The sequence below is a fragment of the Odocoileus virginianus genome, chromosome 4, assembly GCF_023699985.2.
Source record: "Odocoileus virginianus isolate 20LAN1187 ecotype Illinois chromosome 4, Ovbor_1.2, whole genome shotgun sequence".
Taxonomy (NCBI): Eukaryota; Metazoa; Chordata; class Mammalia; order Artiodactyla; family Cervidae; genus Odocoileus; species Odocoileus virginianus.
In genome coordinates this window covers 1,460,799-1,477,540 of record NC_069677.1, presented here as the reverse complement: position 1 = coordinate 1,477,540, position 16,742 = coordinate 1,460,799, and the positions used below count along the sequence as shown (strand labels likewise).

At 37.9% G+C, this 16,742-nt stretch overlaps 1 protein-coding gene across 1 annotated transcript in view; it reads right to left on the bottom strand.

Annotated features, from left to right (window-relative positions):
- Positions 1 to 16,742, bottom strand: part of GRAMD1C (GRAM domain containing 1C) — a 106,761-nt gene that overhangs the window by 41,363 nt on the left and 48,656 nt on the right. Inside the window, 1 exon segment of the mRNA XM_070465965.1 lies at positions 16,387 to 16,467. Within this exon segment, the coding sequence (XP_070322066.1) occupies positions 16,387 to 16,467 (81 nt within the window).

The following is a 16,742-nucleotide window of genomic DNA, read 5'->3' as shown; positions in this document are numbered from 1 at the left end:
TTGCTAGTATGTGACATGAAATTGTGTGGTAATTTGAAATTCTTTGGCATTGCCTTTCTTTGGGATTGGAATGAAAACTGATCTTTCCCAGTCCTGTGGCCACTGCTGAGTTTTCCTAAGTTGCTGGCATATTGAGTGCAGCACTTTCACAACATCACCTTTTAGGATTTGAAATAGCTCAGCTGGAATTCCATCACCTCCATCAGCTTTGTTCTTAGTAATGCTTCCTAAGGCCCATTTGACTTCACACTCTAGGATGTCTGGTTCTAGTGAGTGACCACACCATCATGGTTATCTGGGTCATTAAGAACTTTTTTGTACAGTTCTTCTGTGTATTCTTGTCACCTCTTCTTAATATCTTCTGTTTCTGTTAAGTCCATCAGGGTTAAATAATCTAATATAAAAAACTCATGTATTACAAAGGAAAACAAAAATAGTAACAGTATGAAAATCAATGGTCTGATTTTTAGAAACATTATAGATGGTTAGTTACATAATTAAGCAAGGTAGAGGGAGGCAGCATTACATGAAGCAATTGCTGGCAAGATTCTTTACTTCTCTCATTCATTAAACAAATATTTATTTAGAACCCACCAAATGTATAGGACAACCCAGGTGGCTCAATGGTAAAGAATCTGCCCACAATGTGGGAGATGCAGGTTTGATCCCTGGGTTGGGGAAGATCCTCTGGAGAAGGAATTGACAACCCACTCCAGTAATCTTGCCTGAAAAATTCCATGAAGAGAGGAGCCTGGTGGGCTACAGTCCATGGGGTCACAAAAGAGTCAGACACAAGTTAGCAACTAAAGCACACCAAATATTTATTACTGCACTAGATACTAAAAAGGATAAAAATGATATCCTACTTGTTCTCTAACAACATATTATAATATAGTTGAAAAAACATGGAAAACTTTTATGTAAAAGTTAAATAGGACAAACTATAACACTATTACATACTAAAGAACTGGTGGAATCAACATGATATAGAAGTATAAAGGAAAGAAACATTAGTGTGGTTTAGGATGATCAGAAAAGGCTTCACATTAGAGAAGGGTCTTCAGCTGAGCTGAAGGAATGCAACAAATAGAGGAAATGGAGAAATTTAAAAATTGGGGAGCAGAAGTCTACATAAAAATATAGAATAAATACATGAGAAACACAAGCAATATTTGTTCTGGAGTCAGTAAACACTGTATCAAACTACTTGGAGTAAAAATTTTAAGTGAGGAAGTAGTAGGGATAAAGATAGAGATTTTACAGGGACAAAACATACAGATATCTTGAATTCTTCCCAGCTATTCCCGACAACAAATATCACATTTCCTTTTTTTTTTTCTCTCTGTTTATCCTCTCTGTCTAGCAGCTTTGGTATCTTTGTTACATTACACTAGATGACCTTCATCATTTCATGGAAACTCAGACATTAAGAACAAAATTTCTGCACTTTAGACTCCTAGTTCCCAGATGACTAGCATTTCAAAAGAGTAGCTGTTGAAACTTCAGATATTATTATCAGTATTTCAAAAAGTCAAAAATATCCAAACAGTTACCTACAATAAAGTTATTCAAGCTGGGTAAAATGTCAGGTTACTTTGTTTGGGGCTGAATTCTATTAACCTAGAGTGGTTATCTCAGGCTGGTAAGAAACTCTCATTGGAAATAATGAACATCTAATAAATAGTAAACAACAAGGTTCTAACATTTTATTATTTTATATACACTACTTATTTAGTGGATAAAAAGTCTTTTGAAGCATAGTGTCCATAGAATAAAAATAACAAGGATCACTAGTGGTAGAGAAAGTTAAGAAACAACTGTGCTTGATCCTAAAGGTACCCCAACCTGTCTGACTCCCACTCCAGAAGAACCATTTGTGAATAGCTTCTTTTTTTTTTTACAATAGCAGTTAGCTAATAGCGATAATTAGCTCTGATAATTATAACTGATATGTTCCAAAGATGTTGTCTTTGAAACACTATCAGTGTCATAAATGCATGGTTAACTTTATAAAGAGAAACAAGCAATATTTCAATATACTTATGGAAGATTAAGCTTTTATAAAAACTCTTCAGAAATAATAGGTATCAAAATATTCCAAAAACAAACTAAAACAAGTACATAAACAATTAGCTATACACTCTGACAGCTTCCTAAAACTGAAAGAAATGAAACTTATGAGTAAAATAGTAACAATAAAAATACAATTTTATTTGAATACATATATACAATTTTATTTAAATATATTATTAAATACTATCAGGAAGTTAATAGAGTAACTTCAATATATTTTAATCTATTAATTCAATACAAATATATAAGGTTAAGAGAAAACAAAATAGAACTCATTTAATTTGCCACTCACTTAATTTGCTAATTTGTTAAAAATGACTTTTTCTACAAAGTTGGCACAAAGTCACAAAAATGATTATTTACAGCCATGTTGAATATTCAAACACCAAAACATATACCCAGACTGATATTCATAAATCTTTCAATAATCAGCAGCAGAACCTGGGTCAAGTAAACTTAAAGAAAATTTCAATCAACAAAGGTTGACCACCTACCTGAGAACAATGGGGAGGAAGGCTCCCCGTTCAGCCTGCTGAGCTCTTGAACAAAATAAAGACGAATCAAGCAGTAATCAGATAAGACTCAAAAGTCAGATCAATTTCTAGCCCTGAAAGCTTTGTATTCTACGTACACTGCAAGGTTTCTCTACAGTAGAGTTCCAAACATTTAATGACAGCTATGTAAAATCACTGCTTTAATCCTCTAGTTTTGTTATGAATTTTCCTTATAAAAGACAAGCTCTACTATAATTTAAAGCACATTATTTGTCACTTCCTGGTTTGTAGCACCAGCACTCTTTTCTAGGCTACCAGTCAGAATGCAGAATTGGAAGTTATACCTCACTCTACAGGTTCCTAAGCCACTCCTACTAGAAGAGGGTAGGTAAACAAGGTTTTATTAAAGGGACAGTTCCCAATTTCTTCTGTTCTACACATTGATTAGAAACAACAAAATGCAAAGGAAAACATCTTGCTTATGCTCTATTATGTAAAATGCCTATTGTAATAATATCTTAATATTTTTATTAAAGTTAAATATTCGATATACTAAAGGTTAAATTTTCTTTTCCATGCTGACGCCTCCTATTCAATCCTGGCAATGTCATCACTTCTTCATATACCACTTCTTCAGTGCTAAGTCACATCCCCATGAGACTCCTGCATTAACCCTTTACAACTATCAAGGATTTCATTTCTTGAGCATTGTAAATGGAATGTCAGGAACAAGCTTTTCAGGTGGAGCAATTCCAAGAAGCAGTCAGCACATTTTCATCACTCAGACATTTACATCTTGATTACTCAATAATTCTTTCCTTTAGAAATATTTTCAACTTTATTCAGAATAATTTCCAAGCAGGGACCTTGACTATAGTAAACACTAGGCCGAGTCTCACCTACCAGTTCTAATTTATTACCCAGAAGAAAAATTTTCATCTAAATGAAAGATCAAATCTTGCCCTAATTTCTACCTAGCTGTTCCAGCTAGTTTAGTAAAGAGTATGACAAGTCAAAGGCTACTTGATGAACTGCAAGGATTAACCTCTTGGTGGTGAGGTAGGGTTGCTAAAATCTAATCATTTTATACAACAGCAGAATAAGGGACCAAAGTGACACTGGAAGATACTATTTGCTCAAACTGAAGAGAACTCATTATGGGGTGGGCTTCCACTCCCCTAAAACCAGTGCTCTTGACATATTATGGCAGTTCTCATTGACCTAAATCCAGAGAAGTATCTTTACTCTACCATGGTAACCGAAGAGCTATGAGAAAAACATACATCAACTGTACTGTAAATGATCTTTATATACTTTTGCCAAGTATAAAAATCCCTTATAGTAAATGACTGGATACAGAGCAGAGCACAGCAGGTTTAAGAGGGAAAACAGAACCTAAGCCTGGACCTGAAGAAAGTCTGACATACAAAGGCTGAGTGAAAGAGGAGTACCCAGAAAAAAGTATAAAAATACAAGAGAGGCAGAAAAAAGTTCAGAAAGAATGACACGGAAATCAAGGGAAAAAGGTATTTCAAAACAGAAGGAGTGCACTATGATGTGAAATGCTGCTGAAATATCAAGTAAGACAAGCTTATGTATGTCAAATTCAAGTGTGCAGAGGAGTGAAGCAATCTGGCAAGCCAGCTGACCATAACTGGAGAGGGCAGGGAGAGGGTAACACAGAGAGGAAGAAGGAAAGAGTCTCTAGGGGAGGGGAAAGCAGCCAGGTATGAAGAACCTACATTCCATGTTAAATATAAAAGGCCACTGACTAGTTTACACATAGAAAAGCAACAACTTCACATGTGTGTTTTTAAAAGATATACTTTTAAATGACAACTTCTTTGGGAACAACCTGAAGGCCAGATTAGAGTGTTTAAAGAGATATTTAGGAGACTACTGTAATGGTTCAAGCCAGAAATGATGAGGCTCTTGATGACTGACATGACACATTGGCAAAGAAGAGGTAAGAAAGCAAGGACGTACCAGGTTTCTGGCTTGGGTGACTGGTCAGGAGGAGGTATACTTCACTGACCAAGGGAAAATAGATGGAGGAGTTCTGCCAACCAGAAAGGTAAAGAACAGGGAACAATAGACAAATAATTCTACACTGCCAGGATACTATATAGACTATGTGACTAAAATACTTAGCAATTTACATTTTTTTTTTCCTGGTAGGTTTGAATACTGCTCTTATTAGATTTCTAACACTACTGGAAAACTTCTAGATTTCCAAGTAATTTCAAAAGAAAGAATCACTGGAGAGGGGCATAAGGAGGAATAAGAGTTTTGATAAGGCTGAAGAGTCTGCAAGAGGAAGCTGGATGGCACTCTTCTCAAAGATGACACTAACTTGCTCAGTTAACTACATTTGGAGAATGGCCTCAGCACTGTTGACTTCCTAAGTGCTCTGCACTCAGAGCATCTGACTCAAACCAGCCACACTCACAAGCTGCACACACATGCTCCATAGTAAATATACTAATGCTCAGAGGGGGAACAGTCTTCTAGACTTCAGAAGGCATTCATCCTTACCATCCAGGTGTCTGATTACCTTGGAAGTCAGATCAGTAATCAGAAATCTGCATGACAAGCATGAAGTCAGGACAAAGGCAGCCAATTTTTAAGGGAAAAATTACCTGTGATGCTGGTGAAGCCTGATGAGTCACTTCTGTCTCGCTCCTCCAGTGGTCAAAGTCTACCTCTATGACTTCGGTTTTCTGGCCTAAGTCCTAAGTCCTTGGCCTAAGTCTGGCCAAGTCCCCTTCAGATCAACATATTTTTCCTTTATAGATACTAACATAAGTAATCAACTGGTTTTTTGTTTGTTTGTTTTTAATAATTTTTTCATCTTTGGCTGTGCTAGTTCTTCACTGCTGCTCAGGCTTTCTCTAGTTGCTGCAATCAGGGGCTACTCTTGGTGCAGTCCACAGGCTTCTAATTGCTGTGGCTTCTCTTGTTGTGGAGCAGAGGCTCTAGGGTGTGCGAGCTTCAGTAATTGTGGCATCTGGGCTCAGTAGTTGTGGCTCCCAGTCTCTAGACCAATAGGCTCAATAGTTGTGAAACAGTCTTAGATACTCTGCAGTATGTGAGATCTTTCCAGATCAGAGATCAAACCCATGTCTCCTGCATTGGCAGACGGGTTCTTTACCACTGAACCTTCAGGGAAGCCCTCAATCAACTGTTTTAAACCACTTTTCCCCCAACAGTCATCTTTCAATTACAGATTCCCAAAATAGAAGTTGGAGTGACTTGTATCAAAATTGGGAGAGGGTGGGTCCACATACATTGAAAACCTATCCTCATCACTTCTTACATATGGCTCCTCCTCCTTTTGGCCTTTGGGAATAAGCCTGAAAGCCATTCTGTCTCTTCAAGTCTTAGAACTTAAAATGAGTGCAGATTTCTGCTCTATTAGGCCCTGGATTTAAACACTCAGTCTAAGTTCCGTTCAGTTCAGTCACTCAGTCATGGCCGACTCTTTGTGACCCCAGCGCACCAGGCTTCCCTGTCCATTACCAACTCCCAGAGCTTACTCAAACTCCTGTCCATTGAGTCAGTGATGCCATCCAACCAACTCATCCTCTGTTGTCCCCTTCTCCTCCTGCCTTCAATCTTTCCCAGCAACAGGGTCTTTTCCAATGAGTCAGTTCTTCACATCAGGTGGCCAAAGTATTGGAGTTTCAGCTTCAGCATCAGTCCTTCAATGAATATTCAGGACTGATTTCCTTAGGATGGACTGGTTGGATCTCCTTGCAGTCCAAGGGACTCTCAAGAGTCTTTGCCAACACCACAATTCAAAAGCATCAATTCTTCGGTGCTCAGCTTTCCTTATAGTGCAACTCTCACATCTATACATGACTACTGGAAAAACCAAAGCTGTGAATAGATGGACCTTGTTGGCAAAGTAATGTCTCTGCTTTTTAATATGCTGTCTAGGTTGGGCATAACTTTTCTTCCAAGGAGCAAGGGTCTTTTAATTTCATGGCTGCAGTCACCATCTGTAGTGATTTTGAAGCCCAAGAAAATAAAGTCTCTCACTGTTTCTGCTGTTTCCCCATCTATTTGCCATGAAGTGATGGGACCAGATACCATGATCTTAGTGTTCTGAATGTTGAATTTTAAGCCAACTTTTTCACTCTCCTCTTTCACTTTCATTAAGAGGCTCTAGTTCTTCTTCGTTTCCTGCCGTAAGTGTGGTATCATCTGTATATCCGAGGTTATTGATAACCAATAACCTCAATCTCAGTATGTACTCTTAAATTTCCATGGAGAGTGAGTTTCCCAATAGCCCCATGCACTGGCAAGAGACATCACTGTTATGTCTCTCAGAGGAAAAACAGTGCAAAAAGAACAGTTTGATTTCTGTACACATCCTGCCTATATTAATAGTATCAGTAATCCTAAATCTAACAATATGATAATATCACCAGAAACATAAAAATAGTAATGATGTTGTGGTGGGTTGAGGCCAGATCATAAAATTTTAGATTTGATGGTCTGGCTCTAACACAAAACATGGAAGGGGGAGCGGCTTAACCTCAACCAAATAGTGGAGGACTAGAGTGGGGGAAGGCAATGGCACCCCACTCCAGTACTCTTGCCTGGAAAATCCCATGGACAGAGGAGCCTGGTTGGACATGACATGACTAAGCGACTTCATTTTCATTTTTCACTTTTACACATTAGAGAAGGAAATGGCAACCCACTCCAGTGTTCTTGCCTTGAGAATACCAGGGACGGGCAGGCTGGTGGGGTGCCGTCTATGGGGTCGCACAGGGTCGGACACAACTGAAGTGACTTAGCAGCAGCATCAGAGTGGGAGAAAGGCTGAGGTTCTTTAAAAAATATAGAAAACACTAATTGTATCCCAGAAGCTCGTTGTCACTGTCTTCTGGCCCCACAAATTCCAACCACTCAATGTGCTGTCTTCAAGAAGGTGTTAAATGCAAAGGTTGTGAACTAAGCTGAAGCACTATCAATTACAGCATGAATGACATGGTGACACTTTAGACACATGTCTAAACATTGGAGACTTACAGTAAGTAAACTAAGTCAAATATCTGAAATAAACTGCCCTTTCTGAAGGAAAGCATCAGAGGAAGTGTATGAATGGGGAAAAAATGTACTTTTAAAAACATTCTTTCTCAAAGGCATCATATCTTCCTCAGGCTTTTTTCCCCTCTTGTAGATTTATTTTACTGGAGAAATTAAATATACACATACATAACATACACACACAGAGAGAAAATCATCCTGTTGCTTTAATCAATCCTAATGGAGTAATCTTTTATCTAGATTAATATGCTTTAAGGCTTTCTTAGGCAAAAGTAAGCAAAAATAACACTTATTTCACTCTCAAATTCCTGAATTACAAGTAAATATGATTACAATATTCTGAACTTTATCTAAAAGCAGTTTGAATATACACAAAATTTGTTATTCAAATTACTTCTGTTTTTTCTAGAATTTTGTAGTTAGCCCGTATAATTTATGGATTTGGGTTTTTACCTTCTCTTTTTAAATATAAGATTACAAAAGGTCAATGAATCTAACCAATGTGGCTTATCACTTTGAAAAACTAGAAGATAATTATGGCTCATAAAATTATGGACAACACTAAGACTACATCAAGCACCTAGCCCTATGCCTGGCACCTAATGCTTCCTAAGTGGGAGTTACCATTATTGTTACAGATATTAATATGTTAAAAAGGACTGTTCTTCAAATATCACTAAGAGAGTACAGGAAGAGTAGCTCTGCTGTTGATTCTCTTCCCAAATTCCTTCTCTTGGTGAATTCTACAGTGTTTAAAATCCAATTAGGACAGTTTTAAAACTGAGATCTCACCTTCAACTTTCATTAAGTTTGCATGTATTTAACATACATGCATAAACATTGATTTCTGTCATAATATAGACCAGAAACAATAACCATTCGCTTTATTAAAATGAGAGTATAGGGATATTTCCTGGTAGTCTAGTGGTTAGGACTCTGTGCTTTCACTGCTGAGGGTACGAGTTCAATTCCTGGTTGGGGAACTAAGATCCCACAAGCCATGTGGTATAGCCAAAAAAAAAAATCATTTTAAACGAGAGTATACTGTCCACTTGAAATAGAGTTGCACGTTCAATGTTAAAGATAACCAAGCAATGCAAAGATTTGAAAGATATAACTACAGTAAAGATGGTGATACTCCTCATGTATACATCAAAAACACAGGAGACATCAGGAAGTTTTCAAAAAGGGTTAGCTTTTATTCGAAATCTATAGACAAAATGTTACTTGGCTATGATGGCCTCAGAAGTATTCTGCAAGTCCCTCTCTTTCACCCACTTCAAAGGGCTTTTTTTTTTTCCTTTGACCATTAAATTTCAGATCTCAGTTTCTCCTAGCTCTTCTGTAAGCCTGAACTTTATCATTTCCCTAGAGGTATTTGGTTTTGTGAGGATGCATACTGTCAGCAAAAACAAGAACAGGAGCTGACTGTGGCTCAGATAATGAACTCCTTATTGCCAAATTCAGACTTAAACTGAAGAAAGTAGGGAAAACCACTAGACCCTTCAGGTATGACCTAAATCAAATCCCTTATGAATATACAGTGGAAGTGAGAAATAGATTTAAGGGACTAGATCTGATAGAAAGCCTGATGAACTATGGACGGAGGTTCGTGACATTGTACAGGAGACAGGGATCAAGACCATCCCTGTGGAAAAGAAATGCAAAAAGGCAAAATGGCTGTCTGAAAAGGCCTTACAAATAGCTGTGAAAAGAAGAGAAGCAAAAAGCAAAGGAGAAAAGAAAAGATATTCCCATTTGAATGCAGAGTTCCAAAGAATAGCCAGGAGAGATAAGAAAGCCTTCCTCAGTGATCAATGCAAAGAAATAGAGGAAAACAACAGAATGGGAAAGACTAGAGATCTCTTCAAGAAAATTAGAGATACCAAGGGAACATTTCACGCAAAGATGGGTTCAATAAAGGACAGAAATGGTATGGACCTAACAGAAGCAGAAGATATTAAGAGGTGGCAAGAATAAACAGAAGAATTGTACAAAAAAGATCTTCACGACCCAGGTAATCACAATGGTGTGATCACTCACCTAGAGCCAGACATCCTGGAATGTGAACCCAAGTGGGCCTTAGGAAGCATCACTAGGAACAAAGCTAGTGGATGCGATGGAATTCCAGTTGAGCTATTTCAAATCCTAAAAGATGATGCTGTGAAAGTGCTGCACTCAATATGCTAGCAAATTTGGAAAACTCAGCAGTGGCCACAGGACTGGAAAAGGTAAGTTTTCAATCCAGTCCCTAAGAAAGGCAATCCCAAAGAATGTTCAAACTACTGCACAATTGCACTCATCTCACATGCTAGTAAAGTAATGCTCAAAATTCTCCAAGCCAGGCTTCAGCAATACGTGAACCAAGAACTTCCAGATGTTCAAGCTGGTTTTAGAAAAGGCAGAGGAACCACAGATCAAATTGCCAATATCCACTGGATCATCGAAAAAGCAAGAGAGTTCCAGAAAAATATCTATTTCTGCTTTATTGACTATGCCAAAGCCTTCGACTGTGTGGATCACAATAAACTGTGGAAAATTCGGAAAGAGATGGGAATACCAGACCACCTGACCTGCCTCTTGAGAAACCTGTATGCAGGTCAGGAAGCAACAGTTAGAACTGGATATGGAACAACAGACTGGTTCCAAACAGGAAAAGGAGTATGTCAAGGCTGTATATTGTCACCCTGCTTATTCAACTTCTATGCAGAGTACATCATGAGAAACGCTGGGCTGGAAGAAGCACAAGCTGGAATCGAGATTGCTGGGAGAAATATCAATAACCTCAGATATGCAGATGACACCACCCTTATGGCAGCGAGTGAAGAGGAATTAAAAAGCCTCTTGATGAAACTAAAAGAGGAGAGTGAAAAAGTTGGCCTAAAGCTCAACGTTCAGAAAACTAAGATCATGGCATCTGGTCCCATCAACTCATGGCAAATAGATGGGGAGACAGTGGAAACAGTGTCAGACTTTATTTTTTTGGGTTCCAAAATCACTGCAGATGGTGACTGCAGCCATGAAATTAAAAGACGTGTACTTCTTGGAAGGAAAGTTATGACCAACCTAGACAGCATATTAAAAAGCAGAGACATTACTTTGCCAACAAAGGTCTGTCTGGTCAAGGCTATGGTTTTTCCAATGGTCATGTATGGATATGAGAGTTGGACTGTGAAGAAAACTGAGTGCCGAAAAATTGATGCTTTTGAACTATGGTGTTGGAGAAGACTCTTGAGAGTCCCTTGGACTGCAAGGAGATCAAACCAGTCCATCCTAAAGGAGATCAGTCCTGGGTGTTCATTGGAAGGACTGATGCTAAAGCTGAAATTCCAGTACTTTGGCCACCTCATTCGAAGAGTTGATTCATTGGAAAAGACCCTGATGCTGGGAGGGGGTGGGGGAAGGAGGAGAAGGGGACAACAGAGGATAAGATGGCTGGATGCCATCACCGACTCGATGGGCATGAGTTTGAGTAAACTTCGGGAGCTGGTGATGGACAGGGAGGCCTGGCATGCTGCGATTCATGGGGTCGCAAAGAGTCGGACACGACTGAGCTACTGAATTGAACTGAACTGAACTGATCCCAACTCACTCGCATGTGATAAGTGCAAAAGTGATTTGGAGAGGACGCTCAGATCCAGGGTAAAACAAACACAAACTGCAGTAGCAGTCTCAGGCTCCTTGTTAGAATGAGGGAATGCACTTGGAAAACACTTGGTATTTGGGGGGCAGGATTAATCACAATATGTCCCTAGGGCAATACTGGAGTTTTCAGCCCCTGCCAGTAAGAGCAGCCCAGGAGGTGAGGTGGGGCCTTCCAGCATCATGACCTGGAAGGGCAGAGTGGAGTTGCCGGTGCTTAGGGCTTACTGCATTTGCTTGGTCCTCTCCCCAAGTGGTTGCCATGCACTACTGGACCCAGCATCCTTGGGCCCACCATCTTAAGCATCTCCCAATGTAGAAGTACGGGCATGGGGCTCTGGGGAGACTGGATACCCAAACGACAATACAGACTTAAGGAGGTAGGAGGAGGTTGGCCTTGAGGCTGCCCTGCCCACCTTGTCTTTTCACTTAAGGAGGGAGGAGGGGCTGGGCTTCACAAGATCCCCCATCCCCACCCCTACCCACTTCTCTTCTCTCTCTCCATCTCCTGACTTCCAGGTCATTTTGAGTCCCCTAGCATTCAGGGAAAGAGAGAGCATTCAAGCAGAGCACTGTTTGAAATACCCAGACTTCAGCAGCTGCCTGAAAATTTAGAAGCTATTCAATCCTAAGAGCACTCTAGTGAGGGGCTTAGCTGGGTAGTGGTAAGGAGAGGAGGTAAGGTTTCTGACAGTGGTGTTTAAACTCCTGCTTCAAAGAAGGAGCCTTTCTTATAACCTGGAAATCTCTACTCTTCCTTCAAGCCATATTTTTTTTTTAAATAACAGCTTTACTGAGCAATAATTTACATATCATAAAATTCACTTTTCTAAAAGCATACAGTATGGAGGTTCCTTAGAAAAACTAAAAATAGAGCTACCATATGATCCAGCAATTCCACTCCTGGGCATATATCCAGAGAAAACCATAATTCAAAAATATACATGCACCCCAATGTTCACTGCAGTACTATTTACAATAGCTAAGACATGGAAGCAACCTAAATGTCCATCAACAGATGAATGGATAAAGAAGATGTGGTACATACATATAATGGAATGTTTCTCAGGCATAAAAAAGAATGAAATAATGACATTTGCAGCAACATGGATGGACCTAAAGATTATCACACTAAGTGAAGTCAAAGACAAATATCACATGATATCACTTATATGTGGAATCTAGAGAAATGATACAAATGAACTTACAAAACAGAAACAGACACCAGATTTAGAAAACAAACATGTTTAACAAAGGGGAAAGGTGGTGCAGGGGGGATAAATTAGAAATTTGGGATTAACAGATATACATAACTATATATAAATTAGATAATCAACAAAGACATGCTATATATAGCACACTACTCAATACTCTGCAATAACCTATATGGAAAAGAAGTTGAAAAAGAACAAATATATCCATGTGCTGCACTGTAGTCACTCAGTCATGTCCAACTCTTTGCAACCCCATGGACTGTAGCCCGCCAGGCACCTCTGACAATGGGGATTCTTCAGGCCGGAAGACTGGAGTAGGTTGCCATGCCCTCCTCCAGGGGATCTTCCCAACCCGGGGACTGAACCCAGGTCTCCCACATTGCAGACAGATTCTTTACCATCTGTGTGTCACCAGGGAAGCTAAGATATGTATATGTATAATTAAACCACTTTGGAGTATACCCAAAACACAACATTGTAAATCAAATATACTCCAATATAAAATATTTTTAATGTTATTGCAAAATAATGGCTATAGAGAAATAAATATCTGTCAAAAAATAAAAAATAACAGTTCTACTGAGCTATAATTCAGATACCATTACATTCACTTTCCTAAAATCATACATATCAGTAGTATTTAGCATATCCTGAGTTGTACAACTATCACTACTAACTTTAGAATATTTTCATCAACCTGAAAAGATATCCAAATTCATTAGCAGTCACCCAACATTCCTCCCTCTCCCTAGCAACAGATTTATTTTCAACTTCTATCAATTTGCCTGTTCTGGACATTTAATTAAAATAGAATCATATAATGTGTGCTCATTTAGGACTGGCTTCATTCACATAGCATAATGTTTCAAGGTTTACCATGCTGTACCATGTATCCATACTTCACTCATTTTTATTGCTAAATAATATTCCATTGTATGAATATACATTTTGTATATTTTTATGTATACTTTATCATCTGCTGTATGCATACAGTATCATCTGTTGATACTTCCATTTTTGGCCACTATGAATAATGCTATGAATATTTGATTGCAAGTTTCTGTGTGAACCATATACTTTTAATTTTCTTGCATAAACCCAGAAATGGAATTGCTGAGTCATATGGTAGCTCTATATTCAACATTTTGAGGAACTGCCAAACTGTTTTTCAAACATTTCAAAGTTTTACAATGCCACCAGCAATGCATGAGGGCTCCAGTTTAACCACATGTTCAACATTTGTTAATGTCTGTCTTTTTATTTTAGCCATCCCAGTGGGTGTGAAGTGGTATAACTCATTGTAGTTTTGATGTATGTTTCTCTAATAGCTAATGACCCTAAGCATCTTTGCATGTACTTGGTCATTTGCATATGTTCTTTGGAGAAATTACTACTCAAAACCTTTGCCCATGTTTCACTTGGCTATTTGTCTTTTTCCTGTTGAGTTGTAAGAGTTCTTCATGTATTCTGGATACAAATACCTCCTCAGATACATAATTTGCACATGTTTTCTCCCAATCTATGAGTTAACTGTCTTTTCCCTTTCATGATGGGCCCCATCAAACACAAAAGCTTTTAATTTTGATGAAATTGAATTTATCTATTTTTTTTCTTTTGTCACTTGAGCTTTTTGGCTGTGCAGCATTTTGGATCTTAGCTCCCTGGCCAGGGATCAAACCCATGCCCTCTGCATTGGAAGCATGGAGTCTTCACCACTGGACCACCAGGGAAGTCTTGTCACTTGAGCTTTCAATATCATAGCTAAGAAACCACTGTCTAATCCAAAGGTCATAACTATTTACACCTAGAGTTTCTTCTGATAATGTTATACTTTTAGACCTGCATTTAAGCCTATGATCCATTTTGAGTTAATTTTTGTATATGGTATGACATAGGGGTTAAAGTGCACTCTTTTGCATGTTGATATCTAGTTATTACAACAGCAAACCATTTGGTGAATCCAGCATTATTCTTTCCTCACTGAATTGTTTTGGCACCCTTGTCAAAAATCAATTTATGACTGATAAGATTTCTAGATTCTCAATTCTATGCCACTAATCTGTATGTCTAGACTTTTGCCAGTAGGTATACTGCCTTGATTACTGGTTTGCAGTAAACACTGAAATCAAGAAGCATAAGTCTTCTAGTGTTATGAACCTAATTGTATTCCCCCAAATTCACATGTTGAAACTCTAACCCCTAATATGGCTATACTTGGATATAGAGATTTTAAGGAGAAAATTAAATGAGGTTGCTCTAGTCTGAATTGTGTCCACCTACAATCCATATGTTGAAGCCCCAATTCCCAATGTAATAATATTTGAAGATGGGGGCCTTTGGGTTCCAAAACTCTTAAGAAAATAAATTTCTGTTGTTTAAGCTATTCAGTTGATGGCATTTTGTCATGTCAGACCTAACAGACTAATTCATCTAACTTTGTTTTTCTTTTTCAAGACTGGTTTTGCTATTCTGGGTAACTTACATGTCCATGTGAATTTTAGGATCCACCTGTCAATTTCTATAAAAATGCCAGTTGGGATTCTGATAGGGATTGTATTAAATCTGCAGCTTAATTTGTGGAGTATTGTCATCCTAGCAATATTAAGTTATCTAATTCATAAGCATGAGATTCTTTTCTGTTACTTAAGTTGCCTTTAATTTCTTCCAACAATTGCTGAATTTATTTATTGGTTCTAGCACATTTTCATTGGTTTTCTTGGGATTTTTCTTATAGAAAAACATGTCATCTGTCATTGGAGATAGTTTTATTTCTTCATTTTTATAGTAGATGTCTTTTACTTTTCTTCCTTGTCTAATTTTCCTGGCTAGAACCTTCAATACAATATTGGATAGAAGTGGCAAGAAAGGACATCCTTGTCTTATTCCTTACCTTAAAGGGGAACGACTAGTCTCTGACCAGTAAATATGTGGCTATGAACTTTATCCAACTGATAAAATTCCTTGCTAGCCCTAGCTTGTTTTGTTTTTTAATCATGAAAGGATGTTGTATTTTGTCAAAAAATTTTTATGTACTGATTGACATGATCATGTTTTTTGTCCTCTATTCTACTAATAGTTTATTACATTGATTGGTTTTCATGTGTTGAACAACCTTGAATAAATCATGGTATATAATCTTTTTATATGTTGCTGATTTTGGCTTGCTAATATTTTCTTGAGGATTTTTGTTTCCACATTCATAGACACAATGAACATAAATACTGGTCTGTAGTTTTCTTGTGATGTTCTTTGTCTGGTTTTGGTATCATGGTAATAATACTGCCTTCATAGAGTAAATTGGGAACTCCTTTTTGGAACATTTTATGACAGATTGGTGTTAATTCTACTGTAACATTTCACAGATTAATCAATGAAGCCATCTGGGCCTGAGTTTTTCTCTGTCGGTAGATTTTTTATTAGTAATTCAATCTCTTTCCTGGTTATAGGTCTATTCAGATTTTCTATTTCTGATTGAGTCAGTTTCAATAGTTTGTGACTGTCTAGGTATTTGCCCATTTCATCTAAGTTAATTAATTTGTTGGTATACAATTGTTCTCCAACTAATAAAAATAAATGGAAAAATAAATAAATAAATAAAAATAATAAATCTAATGTATCTTTTATTGACTATCTATTTTCATTCCCTTTATGTTTCGTTTACCTTATTTTGGATAGTAACTTATTTTTAACTTATTTTCTCAGTGGTTACCCTGGGGATTTCAATTAACATCTTAACTTGTAACTATGGATTTTGCTTTGCTTCAAGTTTCTTCTTGGATTTGAATAGTCTAGTCAAAATTAACCCCAAGAAAATAAAAAGGAGCTTTCAACTCACAAACACTGGTTAGGCACACATTGGGAGGTTGGTATTATCATAAGCACCAATCTCTGGTGTGAACACTTACCTTGTCTGATAGTACATTCTGCCACAACCTAAAGATACTGATGTAACTTCTATCCCTGGCACCAAAAGATGTGAAGAAAAACTGCAAAGACAAATAATAGATCAATTTTACTATTACAGAAGAAAAAGGGGAAACTATCTGTCATAACAGTCTCCTGGCACTTGCTATGGTCAAAGCAAACTAGCAGGTCACCATTGCCTACTTGGTACGCTATTTTTGTTAAACTTTTCACTAGAGTAGAAGTGTGTGTGTGTTAACTGGTCAGATGCGTCTGACTCTCGGCGCCCCCATGGGCCTGTCAGGGTCTTCTATCAGTGGAATTCTCCAAACAGGAATACTGAAGTGGGTGCTGCTAT